We start from the raw sequence: 24,296 nt of genomic DNA, 5'->3' as shown, positions 1-24,296 counted from the left end.
AATCTCAAAATTTTCAAAAAGTACAGCAAACATTTTGTTGTAATTAGCAAAGCTAATCACACTCTATTAAAAACTGTCCGAAGTACATGCTGTCCAAGGTGCAAATAGTGCTCAGCAGCACCATAAATGCAAAAGCCCCAAAGTTTCATGTCCCAAAATGCACAAATTCAGTCTATTCTAAACGATCACTCATATAGATTTGCCAATCTCCAAGCTGATAACAAAAGCCCCAAAATTTCATAAAATCTCTGAGAGAAATGTGTGTCCCAAACACTTGCAAGAGTAGAGAGATGCTCCATGGGCACAAGCCCTTTCCAGTGAATGAGACCTAAATTAAAAAATGAGAAATTTTTTTTCTTTTACCTCCTTGAATTTCGTAGCTAGAGATCGAACTGGACTAGCGGGCAAATCAGGCGGGCACTAGTGGAGCTCGGTTCACACGACAGGGGCGGAGCTGGTCGTGCAGGCGGCGCTTAGCTAGAGCAGGCGGAGGCGCAGTCAAGTAGACCAGGGGCCAGGCAGGCAGTGCAATTGGAGGTAGACACAGGGATTTGGCGTAGGGGGCGGCCGCCTGTAGTGCTGCAGCGCTGGCAGGTGCCTGTGGTGGCGGCACCCAGGACAGAGGTGTTGCCCAGATTGGCGACGCGCACAGGGAACTGGGGCGGCTATCACCCAGGCAGCTGGCGGACAAGGTCTGATGGGCGCAGGCCAGAATGGTTGGTGTTGGCGAGCTGAGGACGGGCAGGAGCTACCGTAGACACCTGGGAACTGTGGAGAGGTGATAGCTGAGAGGTGGTGGCTTAGCTGGCCGTTGCCACGAGCTGAGCTGAGCAAAGAGCTGGCTCTGATACCAAATGTAAGAGGCGAGACAATGCACAGAGATGGAAGCTCAAGCTCAGCTGAGAGTACAGTTGACAGTAAAGACGGCGAGTGTGAGTGTAGGCACGACACCCAATGCAATAATCTAAAGAGTGTATAATGCAAGTACAAAGTATAACCCTTAAACCTTAGGGTTGCTAGAGCATGTTCACACCTGAAAGGTGTAAAACACAGTAAGTACCCAAATTGTGTCACACAAGCACACAAAATAAAAGATGATAAATTTGGGGATCTCGTAAAGAGAGTAAAAAGTGCCCCAATGTCCTACCGAGGATCACCGCACTCCTCTGTCCCAAACTGTGTAACACAAGCATATAAAATAAAAGAGAAAAAATTTGGGGGGAAATAGCTCTCGTAAGGAGAGTAAAAAGTGCCCAATGTTTTACCGAGGATCATTGACACTCCTTTGTGAGTGTAGGCGTGAGTCAAACCCAATAGTGGCTGTGTAGCAGAGCGAGCATAGTGCTACAAGGAAACCACCTGCCACACACCCACACACACCCCACCCATCTATGCTACACTGTCCAGAAGTAGAAGGTCTTGCAGTGGGTTGTGGGAAGAGATCATGGATCAAAAGCCATGAAAGAGCTCTGAGTTAAGAGTTTGTGGCAAAGTTTGTAGGATTTCTCGTTCATTGAATATATTCATCTGAACCGAGAGCTTTCCCAATGTGAGGATCAGACAAATGCAAGGCCTTGGATTCTGAAGAATATTCCACCAAGATGAGTAATTCAGATCTGGGTATGAGCTTCCCCTACTTATCAACCGAAATATGCATGTAAGCATGGTGCTTGAAGATGTGCAGGTGTAAAAGAGATAGCTGTTCACGATAGAAAGCCTCAATAGGTCTTCCCTTTAAATATTATAACAATTGCTGCTCTTCTCACAAACAAAGCGGAGTTCAAGGTGCTGTCTCTGATAGGAGATCATTGCTAGCATCATACCTTGATACATCTGGGCAGCAAGTCATGGTTATGGCACAAAGCAGCAGGATGCTTTTCTCGTAGAGACTTTGTTTCTGGTTGGATAGAGATCACAAATACTCTCAGACGCAGTGAGGGGGGACTACGTGGAGCCAGAATGCATGATCTAGATTCTAAATCCCCTCCTATAGTCTGCTATGGTTTTTCATCGAGTCCTTGTACAGATGCTTTTCTCATGGAATAATTCTTATAGAATGCAACTGCTATGGTCAAAGAGGGCAGCCTAGGAGGCTATCTTTGCTCAGTTGATGGGTCTTCTGTCTCTTCATCTGTTCAAAAGACCTCAGTTTGTGCTTTTTGGAAACAACTATGTCCTCTAACAGCAAAAATATATTCAAGGGCAGAAATTATGCTTCCATTACAAGCACTTGACTACTAGCCTCTCTGAAGGCATTATTATATTCCGGTGCCAAAAGTCATTGCATGCAGTTGACATTACCCATGTATTCTTTGTTAAGCCTCTAGAAATCGTGTTTGTATATGCTATTTGATTCTTGTGTCCACCAGTTTTGCCAAAATGCAAAGTCTAACGGCAGCCATCATTTCAGTTGTTTGTGTCATGTGTTGAAAAGCACTACCTTCTGAAGAAGAGAGTTCTTTATTTTGTTTATGGTCTGCGGCACTCTGTAAAAAATTGCATCTGGCTTGCACTGGTTCTTGGAGTTTGGGAAGTGATATTTCAGGGACATGAAGAGACAACTGCAGTGAACATCATGACAAAGGTGATAGTAGTAACATTCTTACCTATTTTCGTTGACAAATTGTTCTGCTGTGATCCTTTTTTCACGGACATATACAGAGAGCTAACAGATATTGGTTTTATTTCAGATACTATGGTGCCTTTTCACTGCCTCTGTTTCTTGGATGCTAAAAGTTTTGGCTGTCAAAGTGGCAGCCAGCAGTTTCCATCGAACTGCATATTTTGACAGAATTCAACATTGTGTATTCAGTCAATACCTTCTCGAGAGACTTTCCGGACCCGCAATTATAGCAAATGGTTTTGGTACGGATAATGAAAAAGGTGGATCAAGAGGGAAGCAAACTACCCGGAAACAAAAGAAACAGTCTCAGTCATTTCCAGCTGAGAAAGGACTTTGGAGGGCACAATCTGCTACTCAAGGGTCAGATACTGAGGCTAAAGCTTTAGATACTTTCTCAAATTTCAAGGCTTTACGATGGAGGGATATTAAGAAGTCTAGCAGTGAGAGACTGCCACAGAAAGATGTGCAAAAGCAGCAATGTGAAACATCTACAATCTATGCAAATGACAGACCTAGCAAAGAAGGAGCCACTGCTGAGAGACCAGCAGCAGAAAATTTGCATCATAATGTTATTGAAGTTGGCTGCCCAACATCAAGAGCGAGTTCCTCAGATCAACTTCCTGACAAAAAGGTTAGAATGGCTGATATTCCTATCCCAATGCGGAGTCCAGATGGAATTCAACATGAGAAGCTGCAAGAATTGACATCAGACGTAAGCTTTCTAGTTATTTTGATAAGCCAAAGTTGTTGGATGAACAACATGAGTAAGAAACCAGTTACTACCATGGAATTAAAACCTAGTGTTAAGGGCTTGAACAAAGCAAGCTCATTGAGGCAACTAGACAATATTCACTTTGTTCTTTGTGTTCATGTCTATACAGTTTGTATTTTCTTATTTTTATTGCAGATACTTTAGATACACACGCATTGTTTTGCAGTTCGTCATATTGCTGGTGGAACATCTCAAAAAATGTGAAAACCCACATAATCTTTAACTTCACGTATTGTTTTTGCAGCCTGTTGTCTTTGGAACTGACATATAAACCATTATGTTTAGAAAGTGTGCTTGAGTATATGGTCTTTGGAGGTTTCTAGATATGGAATTTAAGTTTGAACATTTTGTAAATAGATGAATAATTGCTTAGAAAAGACCTGTTAGCTTCTCTAAAATTGTGTGTTTTTTTTTTCAGACTGTTCCCCTTTGGACACTCAAACGGTTGATGAAAATTGTGAGAAATACAAATTTAAAAGCACATCATTCATTGTTGCCCCATGAAAAGGGAGCTGCTACGATAAATAGTGAAGTTCAAGCAAAGATTGTTGCAAAGAAGGTGCATTAGTTTCAAAAAAAACATTGAACTTGTGTTTGGTATGATATTTGAAGTGTTTTTATGTAGGGCCATCTTACAAGGCTGTTAGGGTATCCTTTATTGATTAAAATTGATAGGATAGAGATGCTTGTGAAAAATATCTAGCTTGACTCATGGTTTAGGCTATTGGGCCTCATCAATTTCTCCAAGAAAATTGTTCAGTCAGACCAACTTAAGCAACAAAGTAGAAGCTACATCACTTGAGGTGTTGATTTAGCCATCATTGCTTGTTACAGCTAGAGCAGGTGTATTGTACTTTCTAGGACATTGAATAAGCACACTCATAACACTAAAATTATAGCTTTACAATGCTGCCTTGACAGTGCTACATCTGTTGGGTTTGGACCAAGTTTGGGCCCAACAAGCTTAAATCAGGAATTGAAATGAAAGAAACCAAAAAAGAAAGAAAGCAATATTGATGTCTATAAAAGGCCAAACTGACATCTGAGACCCAAATTATTGCACATGTTCATGAATAACTCTGATCAAATCTCCAGTGGGGGGGATGATGGAAATAACATTAAAGATAAAAGCAATGCATATGACTCTCACGACCTGAAAACTGCAAGTCATCGCCATGGAGTAGCCTTAACAAAATTAAAGACAGCCACACACAAAAAAGCACGAAGCAGTTTGAGATATTTTGTAAAATTCAGGATAGAGACATTGCTAACATGAAAGAAGTCATGAACATTCTATGCAATGAGGCATGCAAAAAATGAGGCAAGAAATGTAAATAAGCATGCAAGTACGGAAAGAGGTGGATGATGAGATGTGGGCACAGTTCACCTCATGGAAGGCAGACAGTGAGGCGTGCCTTTCAAAGAGAAACATGGTAATTGAAAAATTGAGAAATGAAGTGGCCAACTACGAAATCAGCTTAAGATCCTCAATAAAGAGGAAATGGAAATCATGGAAACCATGCTTGAGTGTAAAAAATGAAAATTTTGAGCTGAAAACACGCATGAAGCAAGAACTTAATGCATGTGCAACAATAGCAAGGAAAGCTCAAGAGGAAGCATAAGAAAATTCAAAATAATTAAAGTGGTGAAGAAGACCCCATCAAGCAAAGATGAATTTGTAAATGCAGCAGTAGAAGAGAAGAAAATAAGGAAATTTAGAGCTTTGCATGTGCATGTGGTGGGATGGAAAGAGTGGAGACTCAATGGAGGAGACACCCTTCAAACGAGTGTGAATAGCTGGGAAGATATTATAAAGATGAGGCTACATTCCAATTTGAGTAAGAGGAAAGCTTTCCTTGCCAAGAGGAGATCCCCAAAAGGAGAAAATATATACGTAGAGGATGATCTCATGCTGGCCCAAGTAGTAGCTTGAAAGTATTTATACTGCAGATTCTCCGAGCTAGGAATGATGTTTATGTGGGCATTCTATAGAGAGGTTTAAATTGTAATCACAAAAAGGTGACCATCATTTGTGCACATCTTTGAGACTTAACAAGACATACAAACATGGGATTCTACTGGAGCATGTTGGGTTTTACTCACGCCTACACTCATAGAGGAGTGTCGGTGATCTTTAGTAGGACACTGGGGCACTTTTTACTCTCCGTACGAGAGGTTTTCCCCCCAAATTTATTCTCTTTATTTTATGTGCCTATGTTACATAGTTTCGGGCACTTATCGTGTTTCACACACTTTGGGTGTAAACACCCTCTTACAACCCTCCCTAAGGTTTAAGGGTTGTACTTTGTACTTTCAGCACACACTTTCAGTCTATTGCATTGGGTGTCGTGCTTTCACTCTCCACATTGTCTACTTCACTCTCAATTGAGCTTTGATCCACTCCAGCTCTCACATTTGGTATCAGAGCTGTGTACAACTCAATCTGCTCCTAAGTACAGCTCGGTTCAGGGAGTCCCTGTCAGCTCGAACCGCCCTGTATCAGGGATCTGCAGCCTGCGCCGCCCAGCGCCCCTTCAGCTGGAATAGCCAGCCAGCTGTGCTAGCTAGTAGCCCCATTAGCAGCTCCCGCCAGCCAGTGCTAGCTCCCACAGCTGTACCTTGTACCAGCTGCCCCACCAGTTGCGCCCGCTTGCGTTCCTGTGCCACCTGCGTTGTCCAGCGCTGCCCCTACAGCCTGCGACGCCCAGACCGCCAGTCGCCGCTTGGCCTATCTGGCCGCCAGGTCCCAGCGCGCCACCTGCCTAGGCCGCCGCCGCCTTCAGCTGCTCCCACCACTAGCTCGATTGTTTCTTGTGCCACCAGCCTGGCTACTCCAACGAGCCTCCATCACATATTGTTGGAGGTACAATTTTTTTTAAAAAATACTTTTTTATTTTTAGATTCATTTCTGGAGAAAAGGCTTTTGCCTGGGCAGGAACAAGCATTCTCAATACGTGCTGGGACACGATTAATGTAGAAATTTCTTGGCAAATAAGTCAAGAATTTTGGGGCTTTTGGGTTTTATGAAGACATTGGTACATGTACTACAATTTCAATCTGAAATAGATTGTGCTCGAGCATTTTGGGGCAATAAATTTTGGGGCTTTTGCTTCTATAGTGTTGCCGAGCATTTATTGCACCTTGGATTGTGTGCATTACAGACAGTTTTGACAGAGTGTGCTTCATTCGCTAATTGTAGCAAATTACTTGCTGTAATTTCTGAAAATTTTGAGATTTCCAGGTTGGTCCAGCTAGAGACATTGCTCTTTTGCTCTTTTTGGCATTGTTTATCATGGCAAATCAGGGAGGTAATGTATTTACCTATGTATCCAAGGAGGACAGGTTGGATGGTAACAACTATTCACTTTGGTCCTTCATGATGAAGAATGTGCTGATTGCGAAGAATCTTTGGGAATATGTTAGCGGTGAAGAAGTTAGGCCAGCCCGGAGTTGTGGCTCTTGCTACTCCTCCAGCAGGACGTGGACAATGGGCAACTCAGCCTGTTTAGTCGGCTCCTGCTCAGCCACTTCCCCAAAGATCAGCAACACAAAGGGCATGGGATACATGGGATGCATAGGCCTTGTCGCTGATTGCATTGGCAGTTCAGCGGTTAATCATCCCTCACATTCGGTCTGCAGCTTCTTCACGAGTAGCTTGGTTGACCTTGGAGCAGATGTTTGCTGGTAAGAATGAGACCCCCATCTCTTTCTTGAAGAAAGAGCTTCAGACACTGAAGATGGATGAGGGTGATTCTATGCAAGATCACCTAAATAAAATTCAGGACTTGCATGAGCAACTTATGAATGTTGATGAGTATTACTCAGATGCATAGATGATATCTACAACATTGAATTCATTGCCGCTCTCGTACTTGGCATTTCATACCGCCTTGAGCCTCACCATGAGGATTTTCCCATAGCCACTTACTTTCCTTTAGCTGGTCAGTTTGCTCTTAGAGGAGGAGCAAACAAGAAGAAATAGTGGTGTGGATGTTATAGCGTTTGAGCAGGCTTATATGGCACGATAGAAGGGCAAGGGCAGCCAAGCAAAGAATTCTCCGCAGAGCTTTGGGACTTCAGGCACTTCACAAGGCAATAAGAAACAAGGGGGTATGCAAGCCAAGAAGGGAAAATGCCATTATTGCAAGAAGCTAGGCCACTATATCATTGAGTGTAGAAAGCGCATAGCCAAGGAGAAGGAGTTAGGGATGTTTGTTTTTGATGCTCCTTCCACTGCTTTTGAGTCAACGTCCTTTGTTGCAAACAGGGACTATTGTTTTTATACATGTAGTTATGACTCTTCTTGGGCTGATAGAGTATTTAGCTCTACTGAGGATGCATGCACATTGTTTTTTGACAGTGGTGCTTCTAGGCACATCACATCTCCCAGAGATTAATTTGCTTTTGTGTTGGTGTAATCCCAGTTGGTAAGTTTTTGTAGTGTGCCAACAATGCATCATACCTTGTTGGAGGTATTGGGGAGATTGTGGTCACAGCCATTGATGGCTCAATTCTCCACCTACCGGAGTGCCTTGCTTGTGCCAGGTATAAAGAAGAATTTGTTATCTATTTCTCCTTTGGCACGGTGTGGTTTGTAGGTCACCTTTGATGATGATAGATGCATGGTGAGAGATAAGGAACACATGACTTTGGTCTTGGTTATATGAGTTGGATGCTATTTCAGTTGATCAGTTGGCCTATTTAGCATCCACTCTTACTCCTGCTATGTTACAGGCGGAGTTATGGCATGCTCACATGGGGCATGTAAACTATGGTAGCTTGATGCTTTTACAACGTACACATATGCTTGATGGATTACCTCTCTTGGAGAGACCTCCTAAGCACTTATGAGAGGGATGTATTTTGGGAAAAATACATCAGTTTTCGTTTCCCCGTGATGTTGCTTTTAGAGCCACAGCGAGGTTACAGTTAGTGCACTCAGATGTATATGGCCCTATGCAGACAGTCATTGGGTGGTTAGTACTATTTTGTGGCTTTTATCCAATTTTGGGACCAACATGGTGACCAATGCCCAAGATTATATGGTAAAGTGTACTTTCAATTTTGTGAATTTGTTAATTGTTGTAAATAGTGCTTAATCAGGTTATTTACTACCCTATCCGAGGAGGAAGGCTGGTTAGAGTGCTCTACCTTGCATCAAAAGAGTGGACCACCACTGTAATGCATTCCCTTTCAAGAAAGTGGTTGTCTTTCAAATCTTTGAGGACTCCGTGAAGTTTCCCCCTAAATAGGCTGCATCAAACTGCTGAATGAAAGTCAAAGCTTTCAGCTTATCTTGTACACCCCTGAAGAACTTAAACTTCACTGCTTTTCCACCCTCATTATAGTCCTTTTTTGCCCCTTTGGGTGTCAAGTTGGTACCAACTCTTTTATTTCCTTGGCATCTTTGGGAGCTTCAAATGAAGGGTTTGGCATTATCCTCAGTGCATCATGTTGTCCCGAAGGTGTAAAAAACATATTCTTCTTCTTGCCTTTGTTGTCCTTCTTTGGAGCATTCAAAAATCAAGTAAATTGAGGATCCTTCAGCAATTCAGCAAAGAGATATGCTACTGTCCTCATCCGATTCTTGAACTGGTCATCAAATTCCTCTTCACTTTGCTGGTCATCAGCCTCCTTATGCCCTGAAGGCTGTGCATCTTGTCCAAAAGCAACATTTTCAGCTTGGTGTCCATGGTCTGAGCCTTGTCCAAGGTTAGGCATTGCATTTTTTTCATTCCCATGCGAATGTTCATACTGAGAGGCATCATCACTGCTTGAGTATATCTCACTGTATGAAGACATATTGCTGTAATTTCTCAGCTGAGAGTAAAAAATCAGCACTAGCACAAAGCTTTTTTGGCTTGCAATTAGGTGCCTTGGGCCCACCAAATCAAGGGATTGAGTGGTATCCCGGCAATGGAACCATGTAACCAGCTTTCCTTCTCGGATAGGGTGGTAAATAACCTTATTAAGCACTATTTACAGCAATTAACAAATTCACAAAACTGAAAAGTACACTTTACCATATAATCTTGGACATTGGACACCTTGTTGGCCCCAAAACTGGCGCCCCTTTTCGGTATTTATTTAAATTAATTGAAGAAGAAGTTGATGTAGAATGGGATTCTCCCAATCCCTTTTGGTATTCCACCTTCCCTTGCTGCCCAAAATGACTAGCAAGTCTTCAATCTGATTTGCCCCCCCTTGATTTGGTTAGTCGATAGGCCTTCACCTACTTTGATGGAGATGGAAAATGCCCCAAATTCATTGATTTGCTGGTCCCTCCACTTAAATTTGATTGAAAATAGCAATTTCTGGCACACTTTCCAAGGCTGTGCTAAACTTGAATTTCTGCCCTGCACATTAGGGTTTAAAGTGGAGAAATCTGAAATTTCTCAGCCCCTAGTGATCTCAATGCTGTAATCTTCGGAGCAAGGCTGTAGAAAGGCTGGGAGATGAGTTAGAATGTTGAGGAGAGAGAAAATTCAGACTTTCTTTGTGAAGAACTAAAGAAAATTTGTCATTTACTGATGATCCCCTGTCTCAACAACTTGTGGATGCAAAGAACTAAAGAAAATCATTCATTTATTGCAGCTGCCCTATCTCAACAGCCTGTAAATTTTGTCACTTGTTGATTGGCCTTTTCCTACCCTTGGCTACCTCAGAAGGTTCTCCAATGGCTGCAAATCAGACCAACTGCATCTCCTCTCCCTTTTCTTGCAAGCTGAATACACTAAAAATGCCTCTCTCCAATCTTTAAAGACGTTTTTCAGACTTGCATGGGCATTTTTGACAAGTGGCAACCTTCCCAAATGGTTTTTCCAATGTTATTCATAATTAAATATTAATTTTCAGCCTTTAAATACTGAAAATTAATTTAATAATTATTTCGGTGCCCTAAAAAAAATCTGACTGGCCAATAATTAAATTGGCTAGGCAACTTCCATCCCTAAGTGTCTTTGCGCCATCTTTGACCATCAGATTGGTGTGAAGTATCATTAAACATCACTTCTCTAGTGTCATCACTTGACACTTATGGCCAAATGAATGATCTCAGTCAACAACTAGCACCAGATACTACCAAGTACCTGTGCGGCATAACTTATAGCAACTTTTACTTTGACATCCTGTGATTTCCTTGCTTCCCGGGCTCATGAATTTACTCTAACCCTAGATACACCTCACATGTGCAACATTCACTTAACCATGTGATTAAAAATTAATCCACATGTTAAGTGAGGTTTCAAAAATGCATATCCTCATGATATGCTCTCCATGTGTGGGAACTTTTACTCAACCGCCAAGACCCACGGACCGCTTATTGTTTCAAGCGTTCTAAGCCAAGCACTAATGGCTACCTCTCACATAACCGACGCGCCATCCATATCTACGGGTGTAGTCAGCTTACCTCCGTGCCGTTTGAGTTACCTTCTCTCCCGCGCACTCCGATAGCTCCACGATCCAAGTGCAAGCTTCAAGCAAGCTCCATGCTCCAAGCTCCATTGCCGCGAGCAAGACAAGACAAGAGAAGAGAAGAGAAGAGAAGAAGAGAGGAGAAGATGGAGAGCTTCTCCTCCTCGGTCCCTCACCCTCACGCACTCACTCCCTCACACTCTCACACTCTTACACTCCCTCTCTCAAGCACAAGCTCAAGCAAGCAAGAAGAAGAAAAAGAAGAAGAAGAGGAGAGCTACTTTTGGCCACACACAAGAATGAGCTTCTCATTCACTTTTCAACTTTATATACAAAACCCTAAATCCCTTTTGGGCGGTCATCCCCTTTTCCCTTTTTTACATGGCCGGCTTAGGCCCTTTTTTCCATTGTCCTTCTATCTTCCTAGCTTCCTCTCCACCGCCCGTCTACATTTACAAATTGCACGGGTGAGAGCCCGGCGCTCTTTTACAAGATTTCAGGGTGCGCCTTTTTATTTTAAAATGCGCATTTTCCCTTTTGCCTTTGCCTTGGACTTTTAAGGTTGCCCTTGCGCTTTTAGCCTTTTCTCCTCTTCTTTCTTCAGTCGGGCTACCTTTTTTCCGCCTTTGCCTTGCGTCTTTTCCACTTCCTTTTGCTTTCTTCGTGTTGGGGTTAACATTACCCCTCTCCTAGACGAGTGCCAGTCCCATGGAACTCACCGTCGTAGGTAGCAGGCTGTAGCATGCACCGAAGACGTGGGTGACAAGTACGGTCATGGTTTCTGTGGAGGAGTGTTGGCGGTGGTGTGGAAGAAGGTCCTGGGGCCTGTTGGTGGCCAAGGTGGCGGGTGGAAGGTTGTTGGAGTTGGCGGTAGGGCTAATTTGTGTTTGGGATTGCATTGACGGCCAGCACAAGTGTTGGTTTGTTGGGGATTCTGCACATGTCGATTCTTTGCGGACTTGTCGAATGGTAAGGGATAAGCATGCAGGGTTTGGTGTCGCAGAAGAGCGATTGAAATTTCGTTGGAGGCTGCAATACCTGCCATTTGAAAACCTCTCGTGTGGTCTCAGGGGTAGTGCTAGTCTTCTTGTCGTGCACAAGACATATTTGATTAGTTTGGGAGACAGGTCGAACTCTAAGCAAGCTGAGAGTATTGTCCTGCACTTGAGGATCCAAACTGTGTATATACTTCGGTGCAGATATTATGTAAGTGCTCGTGCATACTTAGATATTACATAGTTAGAAGACCGTGGGCTAGTTTCTCATAACAATGTCTGGATGAAGCAAAGTTGTCCATGTTGAGAAGAAGTACACGTGAAGGTATATGAGACATCCTTTACATTGTGACTGCATGATGGAGCATAACTGAATACAGGGACACCGCACTTTCGGTATAGCAGGAAGCTATTGGACTTGGTTGATGAGGACGGGGTACATTTCATGGCCAAGCGTGCGGTGCTTATCACAATGGATTGCAATGGTATTAAGGCAGAGTGTAAGAGGGGATTATGCAAGTGGGTCAGGGTGATAGGTCTAACCATAGGCGAGACAAGCTCCCCAGGTATGTCCTGCCCTTGATGTGCCCTGAACAATTGTGGGTGATGGTAAAGGGCTAGGGGAGTAGGGACGAAGCCAGTCGACCAAGGTCACTAGACGTACCTAATTTGAGGACCCCTAGGTGCTGTGCTGTGATCGTGGGTGCTTCTTATCTTTTCATTCGTTTTTTTTTTTTCCCTCCGGACTTGCCTGAGTACAACCATTACAATATGTTGAGGCTATCAGCCTTTCAATGGGTTGGAAAATGTCAAGTTTCAAAGGCTCAGGAAATGGATAGTACAATGATGATTGTGCCCTAGCCTCGTTGTTAGAGAAGCAGTTGTTGAGATGGGGAGACACACTTGAGATATTGCAAACCTCCTTGCGACACACGCGATGTTGGTACGATTGAGGTAATGACTGCCGAGAACCAACTATAGAGCTTGACCCAGAAAGGGAGCGTGGCCCATGAATGTGGTTTGGGCCATGCGATGTGGGCGGTTGGCAAGGGCGATACGTGCTTTCGGCAGCGTGGCTTTGCCGCGGCTCCTTGTGGGTCGATGGTCTTGCGGTGATCGGGCATTGAGCACTTTCGCCCCAAAGACCTGTCTCATCCTGTATCCACTTGTCGCTTCATGAGAGTACATGCATGGTATATGCCGCAACTATAATAAACCAGTGCAATGCAAGGAGACATCACTTATCTGAATTCTATGGTGTTGACTTAGACATTTATCACCTGCGCTTGATTAGCTTTTTCTTTTGTTAAAGACGTGAAATATATTAAACGCAGATATGAAAAGTTCGTACAATTTGGGAACATGTCAACACTTAACTATTTAAAGACAAAAAGTGATGGCCAAGTAGCATTTGATAAGCCCTTTATACAACATGGGGCTACTCTATTTGTACGAGGCGGGGCGAGTCTGGGTGGCCGGGTGATTGGAGCTCTGCTGGTGTGGGGCTCCTGTGGGGTTGGGTAGGGAACATGTCGGCCGGGACATGAATGGTGTAGTCCCGGCCCGCTACCGTTTCCAGAATGTCTTTAAACAATTCATTAAATTCTTCTCTTTCCCGAGCTGCCCTTTCTGCCCTTGAGCATCTGGGGCCCGAGCGTGAGCTGGGGGTTTGTGCCACTAGTGCTGCCACCTGTTGCGCGTTTTGAGTCTCGACTTTCTTGACTCGAGGACTCTTCGGCCTTCGCCCTGGACAGTGTCGCTTAGGGCCTCGCTTCTTGGCATACCTCTTGATGGTGGGCACATAGCGCTCCGGTGGAGGGGCCCGTGCCATATGCTCCCGTCGTTTGCGAAGAGCGTCTTTGCATGCCAGATCTCCATGATTCTCCATGCGTTCCGTCAAAAAAGGAAGCCTGCAAGATGCGATCCAAGGGTTAGACCTGGATATAGGATACAACTGTTTGCATGGAAGGGATTTTAGTGTGGTTTATGAAGCGCATATGACAAGAAGGGGAGGGGTGAGGCATGCGGTGTTTGTTGTAGAGGAATGGCCCTCATGCTAGTGTTCGCGTTGCCTCCAGTTATTAGTGGATATTAGTTTGTGCTAAGTCGCGTGGACTGGTTGTCGTGGAGTGGGACAGGGCACATCCTCGAAAGGATAGACCAAAAAGGGAAGCAGGTGTATTGGAAGGGACTACACCCTGTCTACACCATCAGAGTTGTTGGTCAAGGCTTTCCATGGCGGCAATGTGGGTTGCATGTCCTTGACTTGGAGGTGGGGCTGGTCACACGGCTTTTAAATGCGTGATGAGAGGTGGACTTGAGGAGCTTAGTTTATCTGACCCCACTCTTCTCCCTGCGCCTGACTATCATTGCTTGTGTGTGTTGACGTTGTTTATACACGGTGATACAAAAAGCAGTGTTTATTTATATACATATTCATGAATCCATGTCACTTCACGAGGATAAGAACCAAATGTAGAACTCGGGGTTGTACCGGAGCGTGGCACACGCATCTAGTATTCGCGGCAGCTTACTTAATACTGATAGATATTTTGCCACGTCGAGTAGCATGGAACCTTGACCGAGTCTACTGGCAATATGTAACTCCTCCTCAGTGAGAACCTTATTAATCAAGGGGCCCTGTAGCCTAGTTCCAGCTAAGTCCATACCCCGGATGGCAGTCAGCACTCGAAGGGAAGTTGGTGAAACATAGGTTGGGTCTCTTTGAGACCGCTATTTGGCCAATCTCTCTTCTGAGCCGTCATGATCTGAGCCCCTAGTTCGGCCATTACAACGCGGCTTTCGCACCAACGCTGCTCAAATTGACTCTGGCCTGCTGACAGTCGCTTTAGTTGCTCTATGTCTACGAGATTCGGTCGGCAGAGCACTTCATTGAACGTGAAAGTTAAGCGCAGTTCGTCGGCTTCCTCGTCAGAGATGAGTCGCATGTGTTCATACAGGAGCCTGTCATAGTGCTCGTTAAGATGTTCCTGCTCTTCCCAAGATAAAGGGAAGGTCAAGTAATCTCCAAGCTGCTCCTTGGGGATTGTGCCCATGTCCGCAAGGACGTAGACACGTGCGACCACTTTGAGCTTAGCATCCAACTTAGTTAAGCATTCTGTGACACTTCTATGTTCAACGAGGGCTTGCTCGGTTGCTATCTCATGCAAAGTTCTAAGAGTTTCCTTAGGCTTCAGCATGGCTGGGCGCTCAGGCCTAGATGAGCAAGATTGATCAGCGCTAGGATTTCTTATGCTCTTGGGGTTCTCACGTTTCTCCTGAGGTTTTGTTGCTATTTTATCATGGTTCTTCTCAGATGTGACTGGTATAGATTTGTCACCTTGTTGTGACGACGTTGTATCCACTCTTGATTGGTCAATGCGAGTTCTATTGTCAGTGGATAGAGTGTTGCGATTAACTGTTGATGGCAACGGTTGCTTTGGTTTTTCAGAGCACACCGATGTGTCTGAGGTTTTACCGCTATTAGGAGAGGCATCAGTGGGCTCATTGGTGGATGAACTCGATGCTTTGTTCATCAGCTCTCCAGCGCCCTTCGTCTCAATGTTCTTGGGGTCCACAACCACTTGTGATTGTTGTTGCCTTCGTTGTTTTCTCCTCTTTTTCTTGGTCAATGAAGGTGCATCGCTCAACGACTCAGGACCCTGAACTAGATCATCCGTTGATGTGCTTGGTTGGGCCTCCGCATTCTCTTCCTCTAGTGTGTCCGTACGGGCCATGGCAGTGGCCTGCCGAATAGCCTTGCTAGGTTGTGAGAATACAATTACCTCCCTTTTCGGAGGGTTTAGCCCTTCAGCCAACTCCCTTGAGCTTAACTCCTCCAGCCTAGGCTTTAGGCACTTTGAAAGTGCAGGAGTTTTCGAGGAAGTTGGTTGCGACACCTCTTTAATAGGAACTACTAAGGACACTGTCCGCAAGGGGTCTTATCACGGCTAAGGGCTGTGACTGCTGTGATTCCTGCTTGGAAGTAGTAGCAGCTAATTGAGTGGGCTGGCTACCCTTGGTGGGTTGCGGTGTCAAGTCCTTAGGGCAATTAGAAGTGGTCGTTGCTATTAGAGCATTTCCTTGTGTAGGCCAAGAATCAGTTGAGCTAGCCACCTTAGGTCGCATAGGCATAACCTTGGGCCGAGAGCCACAGATGGTGTCGTGTCTTGCCTCTTGGACATTTGGAAGCTTTGATGTAGGTCGAGATTGGGATTGCATAGCCGTGCCTGACGAGTGTTGTGCTTCCTGTGTCCGTGTAGGGGAAGAGGGTGCAGGAGACTTAGGACTCCTAAGTGGCTTTGACACTGGCTTGGAGATTTGCTCGTGGCTATTAGATGATTGTGCTATTTGCTTTGTTGAGCGCTCAACCTTGCCTTGAGCAATGTTGTGCCTATGATGCTTGCTATCCTCTTGGGAAATCAAAAGCTCCTTGGCCACTAGCGGCTTCTGCGTATCCTCGACGATTACATCTGGCATCTGCTTGCCAAGCACACTAGGCCGAGGATCTACCCTCCGATTGGTCCCGTTTGGTTTCTTTATTTCGACCATGAGGGGCTCGGTCACTCCACTGTTGTTGACTCGAGACTTGGTTTTTCGCTTAGATCTCCTCCTACGCTTCTTTGCTCTTGATACGATACGGCCTTCAGTCGACCACGGAGGTTTAGCAAGGGATTTTGGCACCCAAATCCATCGGTTGCCTGCATAATACCCTTGAGCCCGAAGCCACGCCTTGGATATCCATCGTGGCGTTGTGCTAGCTCTCCATCGACGCTTGCGTCTATAAGGCTTGGGCTTCTTTTGGGGTCTTCTACGATATTTGTAAGTCCAAAGCCTGTCCTTGGCATTGTCTCTTGACCTTCTTGGTTCAGGCATGGCCTCACTCACTGGCTCTCGTTGTTCGACCTGTGCTTGTATTAACTCTTCCAACAAGTCCTTGCTCTCGTTACCGGGCGTCAGCACCTTCCTTGCCTTTCCCTCGAGGTTTGCTGAGGTCACCCTTGCTAAAGGTCGTGACTATCCTCACACCTGGTAATGTCAAGTGTATCCTCTGAGCTACGTAATCAGCCTCACACTTGGTAGCCTTTTTGAAGGGCCTTCCTAGGAGGATTTCCTTTCCACCATTCTCGCTATTGGGAGGGACATAGAACAGGAGTGGCAAGCTTTCTGTTTCAATTGTCACAAGGATTCTGCACTTCCCTAGAAGTGCTTGTGGGTGTTCCCCGTAAGGATTAAGAGTTGCATCAGTCGGTGTGAGCTCTGGTTGGCCTAGTAGGGTCCATGATTCATAGGTCAAGATATTAAAATCTGCTCCTTCATCAATTAGAGCATCAATAGTATGCTCTCTTTTCGCGGTGAGTTTGACCCTAAGATAAGCAGGTGGTACCATGTCTTGATCTTCCGGGTCTTGGCTTGTAAATTTAAGCCTTCTGACAGATGCCCTTGAGTTCTCGACTGCATGACCAGATGTGGATTCTCCACTGCTGTCTTGGATCGTCAGTGCAGTGCTATTCAAGGTACATCTCTCGTCAAGAGTGTCGTGTCTAGTCATCTTCGCATTTGTAGCTTGCTGAAGCTGCATTTTGCTCTGACTAGACACGATTTGAACACAATGTCTTTGTGTTCTCGTGGTGTGGCCTTTTTACCCTTGATGGCTAGATTGGCCCATTGATGTTCTAGGGTCTCTGTTTCTCTCTGTTCGGGTATAGGCTTTTGGTTGCTCTATTGCAAGTGAGACTCCATGCTCGTGTAGAGCCATTGCTACACTAGGGTCCAATTTGGAGGACCCGTCACAGCGCGCGTTTTCTCTCCAACCTACCCAGGGGAGGTGCGGAGGGGCAGAGCCCCCTCTACAGGGGTCCGGGGAAGGCAGTCCCCCTCGGCCCGCAGGGCCGTTACGGTAAAAGCCATGCACAATTTGGAGGACTGTTTATAGCCAAATTTGAACCACTTACTCTCAGTTTCAGCTCGGCAATGGAGCTGTGATATGGTTTCTGCTCTATATGGTTTCTCGGTTAATTTCACTGTCTTTAGGCTAAAATTTGAGAAAATCTAAATTCGGCCTAGCAGGTCCGAATTGCAGGGTCCGAGTGGATCACTCGGACGGTCCGAGGCGCATGGGCCGAGGGCGAAGTTCGGATGATTCGGACGGGATCACTCGGCCGGGCCGAGGCCCGAATGTGTGACGTGGCCGAGGGCCGAATTTGAGTCTCGGATGGGTTGACTCGGACGGTCCGAGGCCGACTAGGGTTTGGCCAAGTGGGCCGGGTGGTCCGAGGGCCGAGTCTGGGCCTCGGACCAGAGTCGACGTGACTCGGACGCGCCGAACGCCGCGCGTGTTTTTGCCGCAGCTCGCAAAATTCGACGTGCAGGGCGCTGGGGGTCTTCCCCCTTGTTGTGCAACTCCAGATTGGTCCTACTACTGTAGGGGAAGGTGTAGAATTACCTAGGCTAGCCGACGATCTCCTTGATGCCAAGATCGAAGCGGATTTCCTCGCTTCTCTCCTGCTCTCCTGAAACCCTGCAATACACAATGTGGCCTTTCTTGCCACTTCTGGCCCTTATACCCTCTTCGAGGTATGGTATTGGCACCCCCAATAACTCAGTTACCGACCTTAGGCATCACAAGTAAGTTTGTTACCACTTTTGCACGATTCTTGCCCTGTTTCTGCCCTGTTTTACCACAGTAACCCTAATGCTTATTTTCTTTGTTTTTCTTTGTTTTCTTCTACTCTAATGCATCCAAATCACAAAGTAAATACCTACACTACTCCATCTTACAACATAAATCTCAAGAAAAACAACAAACCTACTTGCCAAGGAGATCGAATACCATCTTCAACCCCCTTGCTTCCTACCTATCTCAAACACCGGTTCGGGGGACACCCTACTCCAATGCTCGATTCGAAGCGCGCAAGCGCTCAAGGCTTGAATCCGTTGGTCCCGACAACGGAACCAAAATGTGGGAACTTTTACTTAACCGCCAAGACCCATGGACCGCTTATTGTTTCAAGCGTTCCAAGCCGAGCACTAATGGCTACCTCTCACATAACCGACGCGCCATCCATATCTACGGGTGTAGTGAGCTTACCTCTGTGCCGTTTAAGTTACCTCCTCTCCCGCGCACTCCGATAGCTCCACGATCCAAGTGCAAGCTTCAAGCAAGCTCCATCCTCAAGCTCCACGCTCCAAGCTCCATTGCCGCGAGCAAGAGAAGAGAAGAGAAGAGAAGAGAAGAGAAGAGAAGAGAAGGGAAGAGAAGAGAAGAAGAGAGGAGAAGATGGAGAGCTTCTCCTCCTCGGTCCCTCACCCTCTCTCAAGCACAAGCTCAAGCAAGCAAGAACAAGAAGAAGAAGAAGAAGAGGAGAGCTACTTTTGGCCACACACAAGAATGAGCTTCTCATTCACTTTTCAACTTTATATACAAAATCCTAAATCCCTTTTGGGCGGTCATCCCCTTTTCCCTTTTTTACATGGCTGGCCGTAGCTTAGGCCCTTTTTCCCATTGTCCTTCTATCTTCCTAGCTTCCTGTCCACCGCCCGTCTACATTTACAAATTGCACGGGTGAGAGCCCAGCGCTCTTTTACAAGATTTCAGGGTGCGCCTTTTTATTTTAAAATGCGCCTTTCCCCTTTTGCCTTTGCCTTGGACTTTTAAGGTTGCCCTTGCGCTTTTGGCCTTTTCTCATCTTCTTTCTTCAGTCGGGCTACCTTTTTTCCGCCTTTGCCTTGCGTCTTTTCCACTTCCTTTTGCTTTCTTCGTGTCGGGGTTAACACCATGGCATTTTTCCCACACAGATATGGTTGGTTGTTGACTAGTCATTCACAGGATATAGTAGAATGAGGATCCGCTATCCATCCCTTGGAGAAGAATCCATGTCATCGGTCTCCAAGGGAAAACCTAGGAGTTGGACACGTATGTACCCTTAGCTAAGTTCTAGGAGTAGCATCTCTGGATTTGGGAGAGTTGGTCTCTAGATGTTGAGTTGGAGTGAAATACTAGAGAGTGGCTTTGGCCAGCCATGGTAGTTGCCAAGAAGCTGTAGAGCTTCTTGGCCTATACAACTAGGATCGGTAGACATGTTCTAATGCAAGAGAAGATGTACAGGGTGTCCTCACGTAGCAAGCATTGGGTGGAGCACAACATCATGGATGCTTTTCACTCGACCTTCTAGCAATGTCTGTTCAATAGTTGGACGCCACGAAGGGTGTCCTACTTCATTTGGCTTCTCACACATGGGGGGTTGGTAGTAGCGAGTTGGTTGGTCAAGATGCAATACGATGGATTCTACAAGCATTGCCCACAACAACATTTGGAAAATCCAAAGCATTGCCTTTGGTCATGCGAGGCAACCCATTTGGAGTGGAGAGAGTGTACCATATTCTCCATTGTGTTGCGCCTAGCCTAGGGAGTATATATTAGGGGCCCTTTGTTGGTAGTCAATTAGCCAAGGCTACCACTTTCTGTATGAGATTGAGATCCATGACAAATCTTCGTCAGTGAGGTAGGTTCTTATACCATGGTCGGTGTCACAAGGACATGGAATTTTGATGCTTTGCTTAGCATTTGATTAAGTGTTTATCAAATATGCAAATGTGAGTTGCACATGTGATATGCAAGTTAGTTATTTCACAATGACGGGCCAAGGACCTTGAGATGTCAGTGGGTGTCAAAGCAAAAGTTATAATAAGTTATCCTTGGTAGGTACTAGGTGGTACTTGGTGTTAGATTTTGGCCAAAAAAATTTATTAGCCATTAATGTTAGTGGTGACATTAGGAACTAGGCATTAATTAATTAATTAATTGGGCTGCAAATTGCTGAAAAGTGCAATTAGAAGGCTGCCACTCAGCAAAACTCGCCCATTCAAGTGAGGAAAAAACTATTAGAGTCTTTTGGTGCCTCATTCCAGCATGGTGGAGTTTTGGAAAGGAAGAGAGAGAGCTGTTGCTGCAATTTTCCAGAAATTGATGATCAGCTCAGCCATTGGAGGCTGTCAAAGAGCTGCCCCCAACTAATCAGGAGGCTATTGGAGGTAGGTGACAAACCATGTTGGCTATCTACAGGCAGGTGACAGCAATTATGGGGTCCACAAGGGCAAGCAACTACATGTGGGGCCCCTGTTGATGGTGGGCTGCAGTTAGTTAGCTATTCATATTAGGGCAACAAGCCTTGGGGGATAGAAGGGGCAGATGCATAGACACTATCAGAGGAGGGGAATAGGCAGCTTGGGAGGGTTTTATCTTCCATATCAAAGGAAAGGACCCTTGGTTCATGGCAGAGTTTGGCTAGTTTACAGGTTCTTTGCAGTTCTCCAGAAGAGATAGGACAGCTGGTGCTAGGATCTTCTCCTAGTTGGACAGATTTTATATAGATGATTGGGCTTGTGACACGGGGGGTCTAGTTGGTATTGTTCTAGGAATCACTATCAAATCACACAATATGACAACGAATTGAGGGAGGACATTATGAGGATTTGGAGGGCCAGGCAGGGCAGCTAGAGACTTGGATGAGAGTTTGCAAGAGGTGAGCTTCTTTCTTAAGGAGAAGGCTAGAAGCGAGAGGGAAGGTCTCTTAGAGAAAGAGAGGGCTGCTAAAGCCTCATTGGTAGCACTTCAAAGGGAGGAGGAAAGACAACCAAGATGTAGGTGGGTGGTAGAGAGGATGTATGTAACAAAAGCAGAAATAAATGCTATGAAAGAGGCGAGATCAAAGTATAAGCACCATGTGAGGGCCTCTTTTTGGACACAAGTAGGAGATAGGGTGAGCAAAGAATTATTTCGCACCATAGGTCCTAGACACTCTAGACAGGGTGTTAGGAGACCTAGAAAAGCACATGGATCCCTTGCCCAAGGGCCATAGGAGGTTGGTCAAGTGGCAACGGATTATTACATTGCTTTGTTGGGCACAATGATGAGGCCTCAAGGATTGGAGAGGGATAGAGAGATTGTGTGGCAGAGTACCAAAAGAGCGGTCACAGAGAGCATGAGGATACATTTGATGGCCCCATTCTCAAAGGAGGAGATTGCCGAGGCCTTGCTAGCACTACCATTAGGAAAGTGCCCAAGGGATGATGGATTGAATAGGGCTTTCTTCCTAAGCTATCGGGATGTGATCAACACAAGACTTTTAACAGCATGTTAGGAGATCATGGCATTTGGAGATATGCTGGAAAGGATGTTAGAGGGATTGATTCACCTCATCTCAAAGGGGAGCAGAGACAGATTGGAGATCCTCTACTAGAGACCAATCACTCTGCTCGAAACAACGTATAAAATCCTAGCCAAAATGATCAATCTTAGAATCTCTCTCTTGATGCCAGAATGAGTGCTGGAAAGGATGTTAGAGGGATTGATTCACCTCATCTCAAAGGGCAGCAGAGACAGATTGGAGATTCTCTACTAGAGACAAATCACTCTACTCGAAACAACGTATAAAATCCTAGCCAAATGATCAATCTTAGACTCTCTCTCTCGATGCCAGACCTCATTCACCCTACCTAGACTGGTTTGGGAGCATAGGATCCTTGACAATATTTTCACCTTTTGGGAATTCACACCTCTTGCATGATCCAGGGGACAAAATCTCATTGTTTTGCTTCTTGATTTTGAGAAGGCCTATAATAGAGTTGATTGGGAGTTTCTAGAGGGAACCATGTTGAGGATGGGTTTCCCAGAGCAATGGATTAGAGGTGTATTGGCTCTATATTCATCAACTCACAACCAGGTCCTCATTGGTGGTACCAAAGGTGCCAGATTCAGTATTCATAGGTCAGTGAGATGAGGATGCCCCCTTATACCTCTTCTTTTCTTATTTGTTGCAGAGGCTATGAGCTCCTTGAGGAATAGAAATTCAGGTATTCAAGGCATCAAACTTCCCATTCTATAGTTTGAGGAGTTGCTGGATGTAGAGTTTGCAAATGGCACATCTGTTTAGCTGGATGGGGATGAGGAGAATTTTAGGGCCTTTGTAGCTGCGATGAGGGTCTTTTGCAGAGCTACAGGAGCTCTTATTAACTATGGATTTTGGGTTTGTGATACTCAACAAATAGATTGGAGACCTCATGAGAATTTCACTTGGGTTCCCCGCGGCACTTCTGTGAGATACCTGGGCTGCCATGTAGGCATTGATATTTCTTCAAAGCAGAAGTAGGTACTCTTCTTACCTAGCATAAGACAAAAGCTACGATATTGGAGCATAGCAAGACTATCACTAGTAGGCAGGGTGGTAGTTGCAAATTAGGTTCTGTTAGCCACCACATGGTACATAACTTCTTATTGGGCCTTCTCTAGGTTATGCATTGGCCAAGTGAAGCAACTCATCTCGAATTTCATTTGGTCAAGTGGTGATGGTAGTCCTGCGAGGGCTAAGGTATCTTGGGATGTTATCATGCAGCCTAGATCTAGGGGTGGTTTGGGAGTTACTAACCCAAATAGTTAGAGCAGAGCATTGATGGTAAAGATCATTGTGAGGGGCTTTCTTCCGAGCAAGAAGCCATGGAAAAAGCTACTATTATGGAGATCAGGGGCCATTGCTCCTACTCATGGAGGATTGTGGCAGCCTTACACACTGGCTATTTCAGCATATCCAAGCTACAAGGATTGGGAATAGTTTTGAGGTTAGATTTGTTGGATCTCTTATATGGGCATGCAGATTAGTATCTACAGGACTTTATCGGATTGACCCAATGAGTATTGAAGAGGCGTTAGGCAAGAACTTCTTTTTAATCAGCTACTCAAGACAGAGAGAGGCCACACGTTTGGAGAGAGAACCCTCCTATCTTGGGGGAGATTCTTTGCATAGGAAGCCTCTATAGTGGGGGAGTGGTTTGCCTTTTTGAAGCTGCCAACCCATATACAAAGGCAGAGACTTTGAGGGGGGGAGCTAGAGTCATAGTCAAGAGCATCAAGGGGAGGTGGTACCCCTTGAATGGAGGAATGACAAAGTGATTACAGATCTGATATGGATAGGGCTCTTTACCATAGGAGAGATCCTTCTTGTAGTGGTAGCCACTAGTGGAGAGAGTGCGTTTACTTTTTCAGTAGAGATGGATGGTAGATTTAGGCGAGAGGATTTGAATCGGTTAGAGTTCATAGGATTCTCTAGACAAAGAGTTGTGATTCATTATGATAGGATGTAATGCTTAGGCCTAGACCCTCAAACTTGTATGAAAGATGGATGGAGACATTGGGCATATAGGAGGCCATTATAAAGACTTCAAGGGGATCTTGGGAAGTGGATATGGAGAGATCCATTTGTAGTGACACCTCAAGATGTGCCCTTCTTTGGCTATACCACTAGGTTGGAGAGGAGAATACACATGAGTAGGAGTAGAGTGGTGCCAGCTGGTGCAACTGAGTATTGGGCTATCCACAATATATCAGAACCTTTCCTTGGAGACTTCTGGAGAAGATTGGAGGAAAACTTTAGACCAAGGAAGATTTCACTCTTTCTTTGGTTACTAGCACATAGGAGTTTAGCAATTGGTACATGGA

The 24,296-nt window shown here is 45.2% G+C and overlaps 1 protein-coding gene across 1 annotated transcript in view; it reads left to right on the top strand.

Annotated features, from left to right (window-relative positions):
- Window positions 1-24,296, top strand: part of LOC148009097 (mechanosensitive ion channel protein 5-like) — a 243,735-nt gene that overhangs the window by 109,606 nt on the left and 109,833 nt on the right. Inside the window, exons 2-4 of the mRNA XM_087673813.1 lie at window positions 2,411-2,584; window positions 2,691-3,335; window positions 3,814-3,954. Coding sequence (XP_087529939.1) covers window positions 2,411-2,584; window positions 2,691-3,335; window positions 3,814-3,954 — 960 coding nt within the window. The remainder of the gene's footprint in view (window positions 1-2,410; window positions 2,585-2,690; window positions 3,336-3,813; window positions 3,955-24,296) is intronic.

Source organism: Lygodium microphyllum, unplaced genomic scaffold (assembly GCF_053477565.2).
Source record: "Lygodium microphyllum isolate KBCC unplaced genomic scaffold, Lygodium_microphyllum_v1.1.10 scaffold_40, whole genome shotgun sequence".
NCBI classification, from domain to species: Eukaryota; Viridiplantae; Streptophyta; class Polypodiopsida; order Schizaeales; family Lygodiaceae; genus Lygodium; species Lygodium microphyllum.
This window is presented reverse-complemented; position numbering and strand designations above follow the sequence as displayed.